Source organism: Anolis sagrei, chromosome 9, assembly GCF_037176765.1.
Source record: "Anolis sagrei isolate rAnoSag1 chromosome 9, rAnoSag1.mat, whole genome shotgun sequence".
Classification (NCBI taxonomy): domain Eukaryota; kingdom Metazoa; phylum Chordata; class Lepidosauria; order Squamata; family Dactyloidae; genus Anolis; species Anolis sagrei.
Window position 1 is genome coordinate 2409746 of NC_090029.1, and position 22163 is coordinate 2431908.

A 22163-nucleotide genomic window follows, 5' to 3' on the forward strand; every position below is an offset into this window, starting at 1 on the left:
ATGGGAATATCTATATGGTGGACCCTCAGTATCTGTTGGTCCTCCATCCCTGGATGTTCAAGTCCCATGACATACAACTGCAACATACAATGGTGACCCTTATATAAATGGGAATATCTATACGGTGGACCCTCAGTATCTGCTGGACCCCCATCCCCGGATGCTCAAGTCCCATGACATCCAATGGCAACATACAATGGTGACCCTCATATAAATGGGAATATCTATATGGTGGACCCTCAGTATCTGTTGGTCCTCCATCCCTGGATGTTCAAGTCCCATGACATACAACTGCAACATACAATGGTGACCCTTATATAAATGGGAATATCTATACGGTGGACCCTCAGTATCTGCTGGACCCCCATCCCCGGATGCTCAAGTCCCATGACATCCAATGGCAACATACAATGGTGACCCTTATATAAATGGGAATATCTATATGGTGGACCCTCAGTATCTGTTGGTCCTCCATCCCTGGATGTTCAAGTCCCATGACATACAACTGCAACATACAATGGTGACCCTTATATAAATGGGAATATCTATACGGTGGACCCTCAGTATCTGCTGGACCCCCATCCCCGGATGCTCAAGTCCCATGACATCCAATGGCAACATACAATGGTGACCCTCATATAAATGGGAATATCTGTACGGTGGACCCACAGTATCTGCTGGACCTCCATCCTCGGATGCTCAAGTCCCATGACATCCAATGACAACATCCAATGGTGACCCTTATATAAATGGGAATATTATATGGAGGACCCTCATCCCCAGATGCTCAAGTCCCATGACATCCAATGGCAATATACAATGGTGACCCTTATATAAATGGGAATCTCTATATGGTGGACCCTCAGTATCTGCTGGACCCCCATCCCCGGATGCTCAAGCCCCATGACATCCAATGACAACATACAATGGTGACCCTTATATAAATGGGAATCTCTAGACGGTGGACCCTCAGTATCTGCTGGACCCCCATCCCTGGATGCTCAAGTCCCATGACATCTAATAGCAACATACAACTGTGACCCTTATATAAATGGGAATCTCTAGACGGTGGACCCTCACTATCTGCTGGACCCCCATCCCCGGATGCTCAAGTCCCATGACATACAACTGCAACATACAATGGTGACCCTTATATAAATGGGAGGAGCTTCTGAAACAGCTTCTCCTTTGCCTTTGGTTCAGTGCTAAGATTACCATATTACACGGATCTAATGTACATCTTTATTTTGGAGAGGTCATTCAGCCTCAAAAAGTGAGAATCAGATTGGAGTCAATTATGAGGCATCTATGCTGGAGACCCTCCTCCCTTGCAGGGCGGGATACCCACCTTTGCACAGGCCACCAGCTGGGAGGTGGAGAGGGCGCACTGGGTGGCGGCAGCAATGACCCTGTTCTGCAGGACGGCGTCTTCGGCCACCTGCGCCACGTTCTTGGCCTTCAGGACCAACATGGCGGCTGCATTGGCCACCGCCTTGGCCAAGCTCATCAGCACATCCTGCGGGAGAGGAGAAATGTCAACAAGGGCTTGGTAGCAGGCTGTAGCGAGGGAGGGAGACTATTTCTTTATTTAAGGAAAACCTCTTTACTCTTATAAGGATTCAGTTTCTTCTTTTATATTAGCTGAGTCTTCCTGTGTGCTGTTTAACCTTTGTACAGACAATGAGACACTCTTCTGTATAACAAAGTAACACAGTTTATTTATAACTACTGGCTCCAACACTTGTGGTTACATTTGTGTTTTGTTGCAATCTTGAGGCTTACAGTCAGTATCATATACTTGGTTTACTTTTCTGAAATAGACTTTCAATGTTTCACATTCACAAACATGTTACTTGCTTTACACACTCTTGACTGAAATTATATTCTGACTAAAGCACCACTGGCTTTCTTTATGTTCCTAAAACTTGAGCTCTATTTAACTAACTGCTTCTATATATCAGAAGTCTTTAACACATCTTCATAACTGCTTATTTCTAACAGGAGTTCCTAACTCTTTTATCTCACAGAAGTTCCTAACTGTCTCTCACAAACAGGAATCCCTAACACTCTCTTTTGACTCTCTAACTGCCTATTTTTAAACTTTGGCTCCGCCCCTTTGGAATGTTCAACTCTTCTCTCTCTCCAACTGTCATTTTGGCCTAGCAGCCTTTTCAAATCCTGGGCCTACGCTAATCTGCATATGACCAATCGGCTTCCATATGCAAATGAATCCTATCTCTGCTGTTGCTACCCTGTCTGTGCCTATTCTTCCCTATCTGCCATATGTAAATATGGAGCTATACACCAAAAATTTAACACAGAGTAGCAATTTTGCTACATGGGCCATTAGATATTGGCTCAAAGCCAGTATTTTCAGACTGGGCTCCTGTCTGATTCACCATCTAGTAGTCATGTTGTTGGGAGTTCAGCCTGTGTTTGTGTTTCAGGATCAAGGTGCTTCTGATGTGGGGAATGATGTCACCAATGGTCAAAATGGTATGGTCAATGATATTAATGCAGAGAATGAAATAGGGATACTGGTTCAGAATGTTCCTACAGGGTATAAGGATGCTAGTTTACTCCCTGAACCAGAGAGTTCCCAAGATTTGGGGTTTGAAAACAACTTGTCACCTGGAAAAATTAATGAGCAGATAGATAACGAGCACATAGACAGATGACTGGAATTTAGCCAAAACAGACAGCTCAACCAAGGCCTTCGCTGTTCTACTAGGCTTCGAGAGATAAGGGCGAGAGGCAGTCAAGCAAAGCGAAACCAGTTTCTGGGTGTTGGGATATAAAGTTCTCACCAGAGAAAAAATAGTCAGATGAAGCATGGCGAGAGTGCGAGGCAGGCCAGGTGGGCTTTGCACGAGGCCAGGCCTCACGCGAAGGAGACCTTGCCTGGCCCACGCCCTTGGGGCGGGGCCAACGGAGGCGGCCTCACGACCCTTCCAAAATGGACAGGCAACCCCTCTGGGGGTTGTGACCTCCAGGTTGAGAACCGCTGTGTTAGACGATACAGTTGATCATCCACACATATAGTCTAGCTTTTGCGAATTTGGCAGGTATGTCCTTTCTAGGCACCTTCATGTCCTGTACGAAGAATCAATGGTCAAGCTTCTGGTGGACACTGGCCATAGATCTGTACAGGAGGACCTCAAGATTCCTAAGCAGACGCCACTTATTTGTCAATGCTATTCCAGAGCTTATTTACTGTATATCACAGATGTTTCCAACCCCAAATCCCCCATAATGGACAAGCCTTTTGGGGATGCTAGACTTTCCAAGCTTTGAAGGATGCGCGATAACATCTATGTCCTATGCAGCAATCTACATCCAGCTTGGCTTGGGCGCAACCTACACAATTTTGTAGGTAAGACACTCCTGCATACGACACGTGCGGACTATTTGGCTGCCTCACCTGGAACCGTTCGTCGGTCTCGTTCTCCCCAATCTGCCGGAGGAGTTCCCCGCTGGCCTGGCCAATGCTCCCGGCGGCCGTCAAGACTGTCTGGCGCGGCTGGAAAGGCAGGAAACCAACAGGAAGTGAGATCAGAGCATGAGGATCCTCCTTTTGAGAACCTCCACCAATCACAGCACTGAAGCAAGACCAAGCCAACCTCCCCTCTCCGAGAAGTCAGTATAAATGCCGTGGGTAAAGCTCCCCCATTTCCCCTTGGAGTGTCACAAAATAATAACACTATGTAGCATGATCTTTGTTCAATCAATCAATCCATGTATAATCAATCAGTTTGTTCAATCAATCAATCCATCTATATCTATGTAAAATCTAGTCATCCATCAGTGTATCTTTCTACCCATCCATCCACCAATATATCCATCTATGTATATCTATCCATCCATGTATAATTAATGCATCCATTCATCCATGTATTTGCCAATGAAGGTATTCATCGATGTATTTCTTGGTGTCTGGTATCTATCTATCTATTTGTCTACTCATCCATCCACCAATGTATCCATGTATTTGTTTATGTAGCCATGCATGTATAATCGATGTATCCAGTCATGCATGTATAATCTATCTATGTATTAACCAATAAAGGTATTAGGGATGTAAATTTGGGCAGGGACTGGAGGCTAAATTAAATCTTTATGCGGACGATCTTATGGTGGTATTATCCAATCCCCTAGAAGGAATAAGGGAACTAAAAATTATACTAAGTGATTACGAGAGAAATGCAGGATTGAGGGTCAATATAAAGAAACCAGAAATTATGTACTTCAAAGTAGATAAATCAGAAAAAGTGGAAATAGATAGAATAACTGAAATTGGCATGGGGAAAGGAAAAATAAAATACTTGGGAGTGACAATACAAAAAAAACATAGATAAGATGAAGAAGAGTAACTATAAAGACGCGCGGAAAAAAGTTCTTAAGACCATGAAAAGATGGAAGGAAAAAAAGTTGAATATTTTTAGTAAAATAAAAGCAGCAAAAATGTTCTTAATTCCAAAATTAATGTATTTATTTCAGGTTCTCCCACTAGAAATTAATCCAAGGCAAATAAAAACTTGGGATAGGACTATCAGAGAAGGGATCTTGAGCAAAAAGAAACCTAGAATCTCAAACGTATACTATATGAACCAGGAAGAATTAGGGTGGGGGTTACCAAACTTGGAATTATATTTTGAAGCATTTCAATTAAAGAAAAAATAATAAAAAATGTAATATGAATACACCTGTAAAGAAAGAGGATAATATAGAAATATGTTATTATAATGAATGCCTACAATAGACAATTATTATCTGTTCAAATATGTTTTTTTTTTCAATAAAAAAGGTATTGATCGATGTATTTATTTGTCTCCGTGGTGTGTGTGTCCCCGTCCGTCTGTCTGTCCATCTGTCTTGATTGATGTATTTATTTGTCTCCGGTATCTGTCTGTCTGTCTGTCCGTCCATCCGCCCATTCTATTCATTCTGTTCTATTCATCTATCTATCTAGTGATTCATCAATCAATCAATCAATCAATGTATGTATCTATAGCAATCTAAAATCTATTCTCTAGGCTTGGTTGATCAAGAAAAAATTTGGTTCTAAACTCGTTTCATATCTCGGGGGCGCCCGCGTTTCTAATCTGAGAGGATTTCCGAAATTTCAAATTTCAAAATTTCGATATTTACGAAATTTTGTAAATATACGAATCGATTCGTTAATGGCGGACACGATTGCGCAATACGCGGAAAAATCCTCTCAACGGGACGGGGGGAATTTCTGAAGCTTCCCTCTCCCTCTGTGGTTGACTGTGGGTGTGATACAACTAACAACAACTCTATATATTATATTATATTATCAGAAAACTGTCCCAAGCCCAGAGCACGTCCAAAAGCAGAAGATGAAGTCAGAATGAGATGTCCATCCAAAAACAATCCCAAGTCAGAACGGAGTCCGCACTTACAGGAATCCAGTCTTTAAAACGCTTTAAGACAGCTTGTCTTAACCCAGCTAATCGTCTTCCTGGCCCAGCAGCTTACAACTATTATTATTATTCTATATTATATTATATTATTATTATTAAGAATGGCTGGCCATCTGTCAGGGGTGCTTTAATATACAATTATATTAATATAATATAATAACATACAATTATAACATATAATATAATATAATAATAATATAATATAATAATATACAATAATAATATAATATAATATAATATAATAATAATAGTTTTAATATTATATTATATTATTATTATTATTAAGAATAGATGGCCATCTGTCAGGGGTGCTTTAATATACAATTATATTAATATAATATAATAACATACAATTATAACATAATATAATAATAATATAATATAATATAATAATATACAATAATAATATAATATAATATAATATATAATAATAATAGTTTTAATATTATATTATATTATTATTATTATTAAGAATAGATGGCCATCTGTCAGGGGTGCTTTAATATACAATTATATTAATATAATATAATAACATACAATTATAACTTATAATATAATAATAATATAATATAATATAATAATATACAATTATAATAATATAACATACAATTATAATATAATATAATAATACATACGAAAATAATTACGAAAATTGGAAAAATTGTTTCGATTCTTAATTACTCCTCACACTATTCCTGCATGGCTCGATATTGGATCGAAAGCTAATTTAAATACGAATTCATAACGAGTTTAGAAACTAACGAACATGATCAACCAAGCCTAATAATAATAGCAAACCCTATGGAAATGAAGTCCCCCATATCCACCATGCAACAGGACACTTCTCAACTGCAGCCTGCAAGATGTTTCTGTCCATCTTCGACACGAGGTCAAGGCTCTGGCTGGTTGCCACCGACCCCGGATCTCACCTCTCCGGAGGCCGGTTCCACAGCTTTGAGGAGGTCCGAGACGGCTCCGGCCAAGGTCCGGGCAGCCTTGAGGAGGTCCTCCCCGCTGCCCACCTCGTCATCCATCAGAGCGGCCAGCAGCTTGACCCCTTTGGACATCTCCGTCAGGTTGGAGGAGATGGTGGTGATGGCACAGCCCACGGCCGTGTAGTCTGTGTCCACTGGGTCCCCTGCGAGGAGAAGAAAGAGAAGGAGGAGAAGAAAGGAGAAAAAAGAGGGGAAGAGAAGGATGAAGAGAAAGAAAGGAGGAGGATGAGAAAAAAGATGGAAAAGAAGGAGAAGGAGAGGCAGAAGAAAAGGAGGGGGAAGAGAAGGACGAAGAAGGAGAGGAGGAGAAGGAGGAAGAGATGGAGAAGAAGGAAATGGAGGAGGAGGAGGAGGAAGAGGAAGAGGGGGAGAAGGACTCCCAGCTCCAGGGTTTTCTGGATGACATAGAATCATAGAATCAAAGAGTTGGAAGAGACCTCCTGGGCCATCATCCAGTCCAACCCCATTCTGCCAAGAAGCAGGAATATTGCATTCAAATCACCCCTGACAGATGGCCATCCAGCCTCTGCTTAAAAGCTTCCAAAGAAGGAGCCTCCACCACACTCCGGGGCAGAGAGTTCCACTGCTGAACGGCTCTCACAGTCAGGAAGTTCTTCCTCATGTTCAAGGCGGAATCTCCTTTCTTGTAGTTTGAAGCCATGATGGAATCATCAACTACCTAGATCAGTCAGTCTGGTTTCAGGCCTGGTCACAGCACCGAGACAGCCTTGGTCACCTTGGTGGATGACCTCCGTAGAGAGCTGGACAGGGGGAGTGTGACCCTGCTGGTCCTCTTGGACATCTCAGCGGCTTTTGATACCATCGATCATGGTATCCTTCTGGGTCTACTCTCTGGGATGGGTCTCGGGGGCACGTTTTTGTCATGGCTCTGGTCCTTCCTGGAGGGTCGATCCCAGATGGTGAAGCTGGGAGATGCCTGCTCGGACCCCTGGCCTTTGACCTGTGGGGTCCCGCAAGGCTCCCTTCTGTCTCCCATGCTTTTCAACATCTACATGAAACCCCTGGGAGAGGTCATCCGGAGTTTTGGAGTTGGGTGCCATCTCTACGCAGATGACACGCAACTCTACTACTCCTTTCCACCTAACTCCAAGGAAGTCCTTCGAGTGCTGGACGAGTGCCTGGCCGCTCTGGCTGTCTGGATGAGGATGAACAAGCTAAAGATTAATCCTGACAAGACAGAGGTCCTCCTGGTCGATTGCAAACCAGATCGGGGTATAGGGTGGCAACATGTGTTATTATTATTATTATTATATTATTTTTAGTAGGTTCTTGTGGGTTTTTTCGGGCTATAGGGCCATGTTCTAGAGGCATTCTCTCCTGACGTTTCGCCTGCATCTATGGCAAGCATCCTCAGAGGTGTGAGGTCTGTTGGAATTAGGACAATGGGTTTATATATCTGTGGAATGGCTGGGGTGGGGCAAGGAGCTCTTCCCTGCTGCAGTTAGGTGTGAATGTTTAGCTGATCACCTTCATTAGCATTTGAAGGCCTGCCTGAGCCTGGGAAAATCTGTTGCTGGGAGGTGTTAAGATGTGCCTGGTTTTTTCCTCTCTGTTGTTAATAGCTGTTATAATTTTAGAGTTTTTTAATACTGGTAGCCAGATTTTGTTCATTTTCATGGTCTCTTCCTTTCTGTTGACATTGTCCACATGCTTGTGGATTTCAATGGCTTCTCTGTGTAGTCTGACGTGGTGGTTGTTGGTGTGGTCCAGCATTTCTGTGTTCTCAGATAATATCCTGTGTCCAGGTTGGTTCATCAGGTGCTCTGCTATGGCTGACTTCTCTGGTTGAAGGAGTCTGCAGTGCCTTTCATGTTCCTTGATGCGTGTCTGGGCATTTCTGTGTTTGGTGGTCCCTATGTAGACTTGTCCACAGCTGCATGGTATACAATGGTAGACTCCTGCAGAGCTGAGACGATCCCTCTTGTCCTTTGCTGAACGTAGCATTTGTTGGATTTTTTTGGTGGGTTTGTAGATTGTTTGGAAAAAACCAGGCACAGATTAACACCTCCCAGCAACAGATTTTCCCAGGCTCAGGCAGACCTTCAAATGCTAATGAAGGTGATCAGCTAAACATTCACACCTAGCTCCAGCAGAGAAGAGCTCTTTGCCCCACCCCAGCCATTCCACAGATATATAAACCCATTGTCCTAATTCCAACAGACCTCACACCTCTGAGGATGCTTGCCATAGATGCAGGCGAAACGTCAGGAGAGAATGCCTCTAGAACATGGCCATATAGCCCGGAAAAACCTACAACAACCCATTCACACCTAGCTCCAGCAGACAAGAGTGCTTTGTCCCACCCCAGCCATTCCACAGATATATAAACCCTTTTTCCTAGTTCCAACAGACCTCACTACCTTTGAAGATGCTTGCCATAGATGCAGGCGAAACGTCAGGAGAGAATGCCTCTAGAACATGGCCATATAGCCCGAAAAAACCTACAACAACCCACTAATTAAGGTGGTCAGTTGAAACATTCACACCTAGCTCCAGCAGACAAGAGTCCTCTAGAACATGGCTCTATTTCCTTCAATCTATTTCTAAAGTATGTCTCTTCTTCATGGCTCTATAGCCCGAAAAAACCCACAAGAACCTAGTGATTCCAGCCATGAAAGCCTTCGACAATACATTATTATATTTACCTGCCGTCAGATTGACAACAGAGGCCGTCCCTGCAGTGATGGCATCCACCTGGGAGTGTATCTCATGCTTGGATTCGTCCACTTTGTTCTGGACCCAGACTCTGGAAGCCTGGAAGAGAAGACCGCGTCCCAGGTTAGTCGCCAAAGGTGGCACATGGCAAGTTGTGCACCAAAACCTGGAGAGGAAAGATCCAGGGGTTCCCGATGGGCATCTGGGGACGGAAGACCCACCATGTCATTGCCCAGCGGCGGGAGGCTGTCCACTTCGGTGAGGTCGGCCTGAGCCTGCTGGACGGCCTGTCTGCTGGTGTTGAGGGTCCCCATCAGGGCTTGCTGGGCAGAAGTCTGCAAGGGAAGCGGAGAGGAATTAGCAACGGACAGACAGACCGTCTATTTTAAGTGTATGGTTTTTTATGACACTGAATTGTTGCCTACTAGGCTTGGTTGATCGAGAAAAAATTTGGTTCTAATCTCATTTCGTCTCTAGGGGGCGCCCACGTTTCTAATCCGAGAGCATTTCCGAAATTTCAAATTTCAAAATTTTGATGTTTACGAAATTTCGTAAATATACGAATCGATTCGTTAATGGCGGACGCGATCACGCAATATGCTAAAAAACACCTCCAAATGGGACAGGGAGAACTTCTGAAGCTTCCCTCTCCCTCTGTTGTTGACTGTTGGTGTGATAAAACAAACAACAACTATATTACATTACATTACATTATATTATATTATATTATTATATTGTTGTATATTAAATTATAATATTATTATATTATATTATTGTATATTATATTATATATTATATTATTATATATTATATTATATTATATTATATTATATTATTATTATTATATTATATATTATTATAATAATATAATATATATATAATATAATAACATATTATATTATATTATTATATTATATTGTTGTATATTATATTATATTATTATATTATAATTATATTATATTATTATATATTATATTATTATAATATTATTATAATATTATATATTATAATAATATAATATTTATATATAATATAATAATTTATTATATTATATTATATTATATTATATTATTGTATATTTTATTATTATTATATGTTGAGGCTCAGCGTCACAGCAACGTATCTACTACCATAGAATCATAGAATCAAAGAGTTGGAAGAGACCTCATGGGCCATCCAGTCCAACCCCATTCTGCCAAGAAGCAGGAATATTGCATTCAAATCACCCCTGACAGATGGCCATCCAGCCTCTGTTTAAAAGCTTCCAAAGAAGGAGCCTCCACCACACTCCGGGGCAGAGAGTTCCACTGCTGAACGGCTCTCACAGTCAGGAAGTTCTTCCTCATGTTCAGATGGAATCTCCTCTCTTGTAGTTTGAAGCCATTGTTCCATTGCGTCCTAGTCTCCAAGGAAGCAGAAAACAAGCTTGCTCCCTCCTCCTCCCTGTGGCTTCCTCTCACATATTTATACATGGCTCTCATCATATCTCCTCTCAGCCTTCTCTTCTTCAGGCTAAACATGCCCATCTCCTTAAGCTGCTCCTCATAGGGCTTGTTCTCCAGACCCTTGATCATTTTAGTGCTCTCTGGATGTGTCCCTCCTCTGGACACATTCCAGCTTGTCAATATCTCTCTTGAATTGTGCAATACCAGTTGCAGAAGAGCGATGCTTGGAATCGTCGTTGGACTACGCTACTGTTTATCGGACTTGTTTATTGTTCTGGACTATGCTTGATTAGAAGCTGTTTTGATTCTGTGTTTGCCACACGCTCTTGTTTACTCCTGTTTTCCTTTTTGCTGAGCTCAAGTCCTGGAAGATCCGGCTTATCACTTCTTTGTTTACCTGAGGCTGTTTTGTTTTGCTAATTGCACTGCTGTTAAGTGCTCTTTTCAGTTAGAGACTCATTAAAGACTGCTATTAACACTTCAATTGCTGTGTAAGACAATCTCTGTTACCTGAGTCACATCATTATATATTATATATTATTATATTATATTATAATATAATATACAATTATATATATATTATTTATTTTATCTATTTAAATAAAAAATAATAATATAATATAATAATTTATTATATTATATATATTATATTATTATAATATATATTATATATTATTATATTATATTATAATATATTATATTATAATATACAATTATAATATATATATATATATATAATATATATATAATGTATATATAATATAATATACAATTATATATATATTATTTATTTTTTATTTATTTTATTTATTTTAAATATATAATATAATATAATATAATAATTTATTATATTATATATATTATATTATATTATTATAATATTATTATATACTATTATATTATATTATAATATATTATATTATAATATACAATTATAATACATATATATATATATATATATATATATTATAGTATATATAATATATATATATAATGTATATATAATATAATATACAATTATAATATAATTGTATATAACCCTAACGGCGCTCCATGCAGTCATGCCAGTGGCCACATGACCTTGGAGGTGTCTACGGACAACGCCGGCTCTTCAGCTTAGAAATGGAGATGAGCACCACTCCCCAGAGTCAGACACGACTGGACTTATTGTCAGGGGACTACCTTTACCTTTACCTAATATAATATAATAATAATATAGTAATATAATATAATATACAATATAATGCACCAGACATACAAAAATAATTACGAAATAATTACGAAATAATTACGAAAATTGGAAAAAATTGTTTTGATTCTTAATGACTCCTCACACTCTTCCTGCATGGCTCGATATTGGATCGTAAGCTAATTTAAATACGAATCAATAACGAATTACGAAATTAACGAACTGGATCGCCCAAGCCTACTGGTGAGGTTGGAGGTATGTCTGTTTCTCCCTGCCTCAAGGGTCAACGGGACTCCTGGGTGGGTGGCGCCCCCTCCTGCTTACCAAGGGGGGCATGTGCCCACGGTGCATCTGCCCCACGGTGACCTGCTGCTGTGGCGAAGGCATGCTGCCCACGTTGAAGGGCTCTGGCCCCGTGGACCCCGAGCGCATGACGGCCGGCAGGGCCACCGACCCGTGTTCCACTTTCCCGGTCCGGTTGAACTGCTGCTGCAAGATGGTGGACCTGCCAAGGGAAGGGAAAGGGAGGTTTGCGTTGCACACCACAAACCAGATTCTCCGGCAGCCCAAACCAGATTCAGGCGCGTCACGGAACCTACTTTTTCGGCGAGACGGACTCCTCCAGCATCGTCGACTCCTCATCCCCTTCCAGCCCGAAACGGTCCTTGCTTTGCTTCTGCAAAAGAGATCAAGAGAGCCTTCCTCTTAGCCTCCCATCCCTAAATCCATAGATTTTGTCAACACCAACAAAGACTTTACCATTTTATGCTTTCCTTAGTTAGAAGTGTTTGTTTTTTACTGTATAGTTTTTGGGAGGGAAGCATAGTAAGCACTTTCCCTAGTTAGCCAGTCCAGATCCATCATTGTTTGACTCCACAGTCATCTTTGGATGTAGGTGAACTACAACTCCCAAACTCAAGGTCAATGCCAACCAAACCCTTCTGGTGTTTTCTGTTGGTCATGGGAGTCCTTTGTGCTAAGTTTGGCCCAATTTCATCATGGGTGAAGTTCAGAATGTTCTTTGCTTGTAGGTGAACTATAAATCCCAGCAATTACAACTCTCAAATGTCAAGGTCTATTTCCTCCAAACTCCATTACTGTTCATATTTGAACATATTGTGTATTCGTGCCAAGTTTGGTCTATCATTGCTTGAGTCCACAGTGCTCTCTGGATGTAGGTGAACTACAACTCCAAAACTCAAGGTCAATGCCCACCAAACCTTTCCAGTATTTTCTGTTCATCAAGGGAGTTCTGCGTGTCAAGTTTGGTTCAATTCCATCACTGGTGGAGTTCAGAATGCTCTTTGATTGTTGGTGAACTATAAATCCCAGCAAATACAACTCCCAAATGGCAAGATTCTATTTCCCCCAAACTCCACCAGTGTTCACATTTGGACATACTGAGTATTTGTGAAGAGTTTGGTCCAGATCCATCATTGTTTGAATCCACAGTCATCTTTGGATGTAGGTGAACTACAACTCCCAAACTCAAGGTCAATGCCAACCAAACCCTTCTGGTGTTTTCTGTTGGTCTGGGAGTCCTTTGTGCTAAGTTTGGCCCAATTTCATCATGGGTGAAGTTCAGAATGTTCTTTGCTTGTAGGTGAACTATAAATCCCAGCAATTACAACTCTCAAATGTCAAGGTCTATTTCCTCCAAACTCCATTACTGTTCATATTTGAACATATTGTGTATTTGTGCCAAGTTTGGTCTATCATTGTTTGAGTCCACAGTGCTCTCTGGATGTAGGTGAACTACAACTCCAAAACTCAAGGTCAATGCTCACTAAACCCTTACAGTATTTTCTGTTCATCAAGGGATTTCTGCGTGTCAAGTTTGGTTCAATTCCATCATTGGTGGAGTTCAGAATGCTCTTTGATTGTTGGTGAACTATAAATCCCAGCAATTAAAACTCTCAAATGTCAAGGTCTATTTCCTCCAAACTCCATTACTCTTCATATTTGAACATATTGTGTATTCGTGCCAGAGTTTAGTCCAGATCCATCATTGTTCGACTCCACAGTCATCTTTGGATGTAGGTGAACTACAACTCCACAACTCAAGGTCAATGCCAACCAAACCCTTCTGGTGTTTTCTGTTGGTCATGGGAGTCCTTTGTGCTAAGTTTGGCTCAATTTCATCATTGGTGAAGTTCAGAATGTTCTTTGATTGTAGGTGAACTATAAATCCCAGCAACTACAACTCCCAAATGGCAAAATCAATCTTCCCTCCAACCCCACCAGTATTTGAATTTGGGTGTATTGGGTATTTGGTCCAGTAAATGAAAATACACCCTGCATATCAGATATTTACACCAAATTTGGACACAAGACACCTAACAACCCAATGTATGTCCTTCACTAAAAAAAAAAAAAGAAAAGATTTTGTCATTTGCGAGTTGTAGTTGCTGGGATTTATAGTTCACCTACAATCAAAGAGCATGATGAAATGGGCCAATGATGAAATGGGGCCAATGATGAAATTTGGCCCAATTTGATCATTCACCAATGATGAAATTGGGCCAAACTTAGCAGAAAGGACTCCCATGACCAACAGAAAACACTAGAAGGGTTTGGTTGACATTGACCTTGAGTTTGGGAGTTGTAGTTCACCTACATCCAAAGATGACTGTGGATTCAAACGATGATGGATCTGGACCAAACTCTACACGAATACTCAATATGCCCAAATGTGAACACTGGTGGAGTTTGGGGAAAATGGAATCTTGACATACCTGGGAGGAGTCACTCTGGACCGTGCTCTGACCTACAAGAAGCACTGCCTGAACTTCAAGCAAAAAGTGGGTGCTAGAAACAACATCATACAAAAGCTGACTGGCACAACCTGGGGATCACAACCAGACACAGTGAAGACATCTGCCCTTGCGTTATGCTACTCTGCTGCTGAGTACGCATACCCAGTGTGGAACACATCTCACCACGCTAAAACAGTGGATGTGGCTCTGAATGAGACATGCTGCATTATCACGAGGTGTCTGCGCCCTACACCACGGGAGACATTACACTGCTTAGCCGGTATTGCACCACCTGACATCCGCTGGGAAGTGGCAGCCAATAGCGAAAGGACCAAGGCAGAGACATTTCCAGCTCATCCCGTGTTTGGGTATCAGCCAGCATGTCAACGACTTAAATCTAGAAATAGTTTTCTAAGATCTACAGAGACACTAGCTGGAACACCTCAGCAAGCGAGAGTCCAAAAGTGGCAGGCCCAAACCTAGAACCAAATGAGAGACTCCCCCCTGGGCACACAGAAGACTGGGCAACTTGGAAGGCGCTGAACAGACTGCGCTCTGGCCCCACGAGATGCAGAGCCAACCTCAAGAAATGGGGCCACAAAGAGGAGTCCACGACATGCGAGTGCGGAGAAGAGCAAACCACTGACCACCTGCTGCAATGCACCCTGAGCCCTGCCACATGATGCACAAGGGCGGACCTTCTTGCGGCAACACCAGAGGCACTCCACGGGGACAGAGACTGCTCAAAGGACATTTAATCCACTACCAAGCTTGCAAATTCTGTGTTTTGTCTGCTTGTTTTGTTCTGTTAGAAATGTAATACAATTGACTGGTTGCCCTGACACGACACATAAATGTGATATGCTTTTGGTATTGCGATTAAACAAAGGAAATGGGAATTACTGATCTTGAATAATTAGATTCCGCTAGGAAGACTTTCCTGATATGAAGAGCCGTCCAACCGTGGGCTATAAGAGTGCAATGGAGTCTCCCACAGAAAACCCTATGGTTTTTTCCTCCAAGGACGTACCTTCTTGAGGATGATGTCGATGTAGCCGGCGATCAGCTGCGAGATCTGCTCGCCTTCCGTCGTCTGCACCGAGTAATAACTCTCTTGATACTCGCCGAAATCCTGCAAAGAAGACAGCCGTGTCTTGGTTACTGGAAACGAAGCATTATGGTTTCCATGATAGCAACAGGCAAGGAAAGCGTTATGCCAACGTGGAGTAAAGGGTGGCTTTGGGGTCACACGGGGACACCCCAGGATGGTTTGGGTGGCCCTTAAGACATAAACAAAGCGGCCTTTTTCTAGCAAATGGCAAATGGCTGCTCCTGGAAGACTTTAAGTGCAACAGGTTGCAAAAGCTACCTTTGCTGTGTGTGTGTATGTGTGTGTATATATATATTAGGCTTGGTTGATTGTGTTCGTTAGTTTCTAAACTCGTTATGAATTCGCATTTAAATTAGCTTTCGATCCAATATCGAGCCATGCAGGAATAGTGTGAGGAGTAATTGAGAATCAAAACTATTTTTCCAATTTTTGTAATTATTTTCGTATGTATTATTATATCATATTATTATATTATATACATATTATTATTTGAGAACACAGAAATGCTGGACCACTCCAACAACCACCATGTCAGACTACACAGAGAAGCCATTGAAATTCACAAGAAGCATGTGGACAATGTCAACAGAAAGGAGGAAACCATGAAAATGAACACAATCTGGCTACCAGTATTTAAAAACTCTAAAATTACTACAGCAAAACAGCAGAGAGGAAACAATCAGGCACATCTTAACACCTCTCAACAGAACATTTTCCCAGGCTCAACCAAGCCTTCAAATGCTAATGAAGGTGGTCAGCTGAAACATTCACACCTAGCTTCAGCAGAGAGCTCTTTGTCTCACCCTGGTCATTCCACAGATATATAAACCCATTGTCCTAATTCCAACAGACCTCACTACCTCTGAGGATGCTTGCCATAGATGCAGGCGAAACATCAGGAGAGAATGCCTCTAGAACATGGCCCTATAGCCCGAAAAAACCTACAAGAACGGCCATGAAAGCCTTCGACAATGTATTATATTATTATTGTATATTATTATATTATATTATATTATTATTATATTATATTATATGTTATAATTGTATGTTATTATATTATATTAATATAATTGTATAAAGCACTCCTAGAATCATAGAATCCTAGAATCAAAGAATTGGAAGAGACCTCCTGGGCCATCCAGTCCAACCCCATTCTGCCAAGAAGCAGGAATATTGCATTCAAATCACCCCTGAAAGATGGCCATCCAGCCTCTGCTTAAAAGCTTCCAAAGAAGGAGCCTCCACCACACTCCGGGGCAGAGAGTTCCACTGCTGAACGCCTCTCACAGTCAGGAAGTTCTTCCTCATGTTCAGATGGAATCTCCTCTCTTGTAGTTTGAAACCATTGTTCCACTGCGTCCTAGTCTCCAGGGAAGCAGAAAACAAGCTTGCTCCCTCCTCCTCCCTGTGGCTTCCTCTCACATATTTATACATGGCTATCATATCTCCTCTCAGCCTTCTCTTCTCCAGGCTAAACATGCCCAGTTCCCTAAGCCGCTCCTCATAGGGCTTGTTCTCCAGACCCTTGATCATTTTAGTTGCCCTCCTCTGGACACATTCCAGCTTGTCAATATCTCTCTTGAATTGTGGTGCCCAGAATTGGACACAATATTCCAGGTGTGGTCTGACCAAAGAGGAATAGAGCATGGGGAGCATGACTTCCCTAGATCTAGACACTAGGCTGCTCTTGATGCAGGCCAAAATCCCATTGGCTTTTTTTGCCGCCACATCACATTTATTTGCTTTATTTCTATACCGCGTTTCTCAACCTAAGATAGGTGACTCAATGCGGTTTACACAATATTAATTAACATAGCAATAACAGTTAAAACACATCATACACAGAAGCTGTGTATTGTTGGCTCATGTTTAACTTCCTCCCCACGAGGACTCCAATATCTTTTCCACACGTACTGCTCTCGAGCCAGGCCTCATTGTCCCCCATTCTGTATCTTTGCATTTCGTTTTTTCTGCCAAAGTGGAGTATCTTGGCCATCTATTCTTAATAATAATAATAATAATATAATATAATATAGAATAATAATAATAGGAAGACGTTTAGCTGGGTTAAGATAAGCCGTTCTAAAGCGTTTTAAAGACTGGATTCCTGTAAGTGCGGACTCCGTTCTGACTTCGGATGGTTTTTGGATGGACATCTCATTCTGACTTAATCTTCTGCTTTTGGACGTGCTCTGGGCTTGGGACAGTTTTTGGATAATATAATATAATATAATATCGTTGTTGTTAGTTGTATCACACCAACCGTCAACCACAGAGGGAGAGGGAAGCTTCAGAAGTTCCCCCCGTCCCGTTGGGAGGGTTTTTTCGCGTATTGCGCAATCGTGTCCGCCACTAACGAATCGATTCGTATATTTACGAAATTTTGTAAATATCGAAATTTCGGAAATCCTCTCAGATTAGAAACGCGGGCGCCCCCGAGATACGAAACGAGTTTAGAACCAATTTTTTTCTTGATCAACCAAGCCTACTATCTATCTATCTATCTATCTGTCATCCATTCATTAATCAATCCATCCACCTATCTATCCGTCCATCCATCTGCCTTCCTATCCATCCATCCATCCATCCATCCATCCATCCATCCATCCATCCATCTATCTATCTATCTATCTATCTATGGGTCCTTTACCAGGGTGAAGCTCTTTGGGGAGGCGGCCCATCGCTTGACGGTGGTGAGGGGCCACTCCTGCAGGACCTCCTTGGTGCGCTCGTCCACGCGCATCACCGACTCCTTGGTGACGCCCAGCAGGCGCGGGACCAGCTTGTTCTTCCCCTTCATCTTCTCCTGCAAAAACAGGTGGAAAATGGAAAATGAAGATTTAATATCAATATAATCATATTAATAATATAATACTGATGGTAGAATAATGATAGAGTAATCTATATATATAAAAAGAGAAAGGGCGTCCAACGGGACAGCAAACTAAAAAAAAAAGCCCCAACGAAAAGTTACCAAATTTACCATGCACATACCTCAACCCACAAGGTATGCACAAATCGATTCAAAATACTAAACAACATTAAAACACACTCACAATTGGACAAAACAACTGAGCATGCGCAAAGGCTCCCCGCCGCAAGTCCCCAGCGTGTGCACATGGCCGGGTTCCCCCACCCACGCCCCCTCCAAGGAAGCCACGCCCCCTCCAAACCCCGCCCCGCCCCTTCCCGCCCAATCCAAATCCATCCCTCTTCCCCCTCCTTCTTCTTCCCCCGCCCGCACCCCCCATGGACCGTATGGCCATGGTCTAGAGGCATTCCCTCCTGACGTGATATATGCCTCTAGACCATGGCGATACAGCCCGAAAATACCTACAACAAACTAGTGATTCCGGCCATGAAAACCTTCAACAATACAATAATAATAATAATGTCTCTGAGTCTCTTTAGGGAGAGAAAAAGCAAGGTATATAATAATAATAATAATAATAATAATAATAATAATAATAATAATATGTTTCTGAGGCTCCTGGTAGACAGAAAAAACATGGTATAAATAATAATAATAATAATAATAATAATAATAATAATAATGTCTCTGAGTCTTCTTATGGAGAGAAAAAACAAGGTATAGATACATAATAATAATAATAATAATAATAATAATAATGTCTCTGAGTCTTCTTATGGAGAGAAAAAACAAGGCATAGATACATAATAATAATAATAATAATAATAATAATAATATGTTTCTGAGGCTCCTGGTAGACAGAAAAAACATGGTATAAATAATAATAATAATAATAATAATAATAATAATAATGTCTCTGAGTCTTCTTATGGAGAGAAAAAACAAGGCATAGATACATAATAATAATAATAATAATAATATGTTTCTGAAGCTCCTGGTAGACAGAAAAAACATGGTATAAATAATAATAATAATAATAATAATAATAATAATAATGTCTCTGAGTCTTCTTATGGAGAGAAAAAACAAGGTATAGATACATAATAATAATAATAATAATAATGTCTCTGAGTCTTCTTATGGAGAGAAAAAACAAGGCATAGATACATAATAATAATAATAATAATAATAATAATAATAATAATATGTTTCTGAGGCTCCTGGTAGACAGAAAAAACATGGTATAAATAATAATAATAATAATAATAATAATAATAATGTCTCTGAGTCTTCTTATGGAGAGAAAAAACAAGGCATAGATACATAATAATAATAATAATAATAATAATATGTTTCTGAAGCTCCTGGTAGACAGAAAAAACATGGTATAAATAATAATAATAATAATAATAATAATAATAATAATAATGTCTCTGAGTCTTCTTATGGAGAGAAAAAACAAGGCATAGATACATAATAATAATAATAATAATAATAATATGTTTCTGAGGCTCCTGGTAGACAGAAAAAACATGGTATAAATAATAATAATAATAATAATAATAATAATAATAATAATGTCTCTGAGTCTTCTTATGGAGAGAAAAAACAAGGCATAGATACATAATAATAATAGGCTCTGAGGCTCCTGGCAGACAGAAAAAGCAAGGTATAAATAATAATAATAACAACAACAACAACAATAACAAAGTCTCCGAGTCTCCTTGTGGAGAGAAAAGGTAAAGTATTGATTGAATAATAATAATAATAATAATAATAATAATGTCTCTGAGTCTTCTTATGGAGAGAAAAAACAAGGTATAGATACTACACAATAATAATAATAATAATAATAATAATAATAATATCCCCGAGTCTCCTTATGGAGAGAAAAAACAAGGTATAGATACTACACAATAATAATAATAATAATAATAATAATAATAATAATAATATGGTTCTAAGACTCCTGGTAGACAGAAAAAGCAAAGTATAAATAATAACAACAACAACAATAACAAAGTCTCTGAGTCTCCTTGTGGAGAGAAAAAGTAAAGTATTGATTGATTAATAATAATAATAATAATAATAATGTCTCTGAGTCTCCTTATGGAGAGAAAAAACAAGGTATAGATACATAATAATAATAATAATAATAATAATAATAATAATAATATGTTTCTGAGGCTCCTGGTAGACAGAAAAAGCAACAACAACAATAATAACAACAAGTTACTTGATAGGTACACTATGGCAACACGTATTATGAATCCCATGATGCTTAGAAGAACTCCAAAAGTCAAGGATGGGTTGCTACCTTCACGAGGAAAAAGGAGACACCGTAGGTGCGCAGGGAGCGCGCCAGCTTCACGTACTTGACTTTGGCCTCGATCTCCGCCATCTCCCCACAGTTTTTGTGCTCCTGGAAAGAAAGCAATGGAAGGATGAGGGTCCATCAGCCATTTTCGCTCCGTTATTTCTATGGCATTCTTATCCCGCTTTCCTCCCAGAGTAACACCCAAGGTGGCTTCGAAAAGAATTAAAAATATCCACGTTTGGAGTATAAAATTACTAACGATTCTACTCTATCGATCTAACCATCCACACATTAGCTCTCTCTATCATCCATCTGTCTATCCATCATCTATCTCTCCACCATCTCTATCATGCACCTATCAATCAATCCATCCGTGTGTCTATATCCATCTAACATCTATTCATCCTTCAATGTATCTATTTATTTATCTATCCATCCATTCATGTATCTACTATGTATAATACCACAAAGGACGACCAGTTCACCCGCCTCATAGGAAACCTGCTACAAAACAGGAGCTTCTTTGTGGAGTTCCAGGGCCAGAGAAGCAGGTGGCGGAAACAGAAGAACGGCCTGACTCAGGGGAGCGTGCTTGCTCCATCCATGTTCAACATCTACACAAATGACCAGCCACTGCCAGAAGGGACAGAGAGTTTCATCTATGCTGATGATCGTGCCATCACCGCTCAAGGAGGGAGCTTTGAGATGGTTGAACGGAAGCTCTCCGAAGCTCTAGGTGCCCTTACTGCCTATGACAGGGAAAACCAGCTGATCCCTAATCCTATATCATATATATAATATCACAAAGGACGACCACCTCACCCGCCTCATAGGAAACCTGCTACAAAACAGGAGCTTTTTTGTGGAGTTCCAGGGCCAGAGAAGCAGATGGCGGAAACAGAAGAACGGCCTGCCTCAGGGGAGCGTGCTGGCTCCATCCATGTTCAACATCTACACAAATGACCAGCCACTGCCAGAAGGGACAGAGAGCTTTATCTATGCTGATGATCATGCCATCACCGCTCAAGCAGAGAGTTTTGAGATGGTAGAACAGAAGCTCTCCGAAGCTCTAGGTACTCTTACTGCCTATTACAGGGAAAACCAGCTGATCTCTAATCCATCTAAAACACAGACATGTGCCATCCATGTATCTACTATCTAGCTATCCATCCATAATCTCTATCTATCTATATCTATTCATGCATTAATCAATCAATCAATGTAGTCCTATCTATCTAACATGCATTCATCTATCAATGTATCATTTATCTCTTTCTATCTACCAATACATCTATCCATTGATCAATTCATCTATCCATCTATCTATCTATCTATCTATCTAACTCCAGGATCTATCA

The 22163-nt window shown here is 40.5% G+C and overlaps 1 protein-coding gene across 3 annotated transcripts in view; it reads right to left on the reverse strand.

Annotated features, from left to right (window-relative positions):
* TLN2 (talin 2) overlaps positions 1-22163 on the reverse strand; it is a 242376-nt gene that overhangs the window by 115354 nt on the left and 104859 nt on the right. For all 3 annotated transcript variants that reach the window (XM_067471232.1, XM_067471233.1, XM_067471234.1), the window contains 10 exons: positions 20806-20910; positions 18267-18422; positions 15536-15637; positions 12349-12425; positions 12074-12254; positions 9337-9450; positions 9106-9214; positions 6374-6582; positions 3422-3520; positions 1349-1516 (listed from right to left, as the gene is read on the reverse strand). In XM_067471232.1, the coding sequence (XP_067327333.1) occupies positions 1349-1516; positions 3422-3520; positions 6374-6582; positions 9106-9214; positions 9337-9450; positions 12074-12254; positions 12349-12425; positions 15536-15637; positions 18267-18422; positions 20806-20910 (1320 nt within the window). The remainder of the gene's footprint in view (positions 1-1348; positions 1517-3421; positions 3521-6373; positions 6583-9105; positions 9215-9336; positions 9451-12073; positions 12255-12348; positions 12426-15535; positions 15638-18266; positions 18423-20805; positions 20911-22163) is intronic.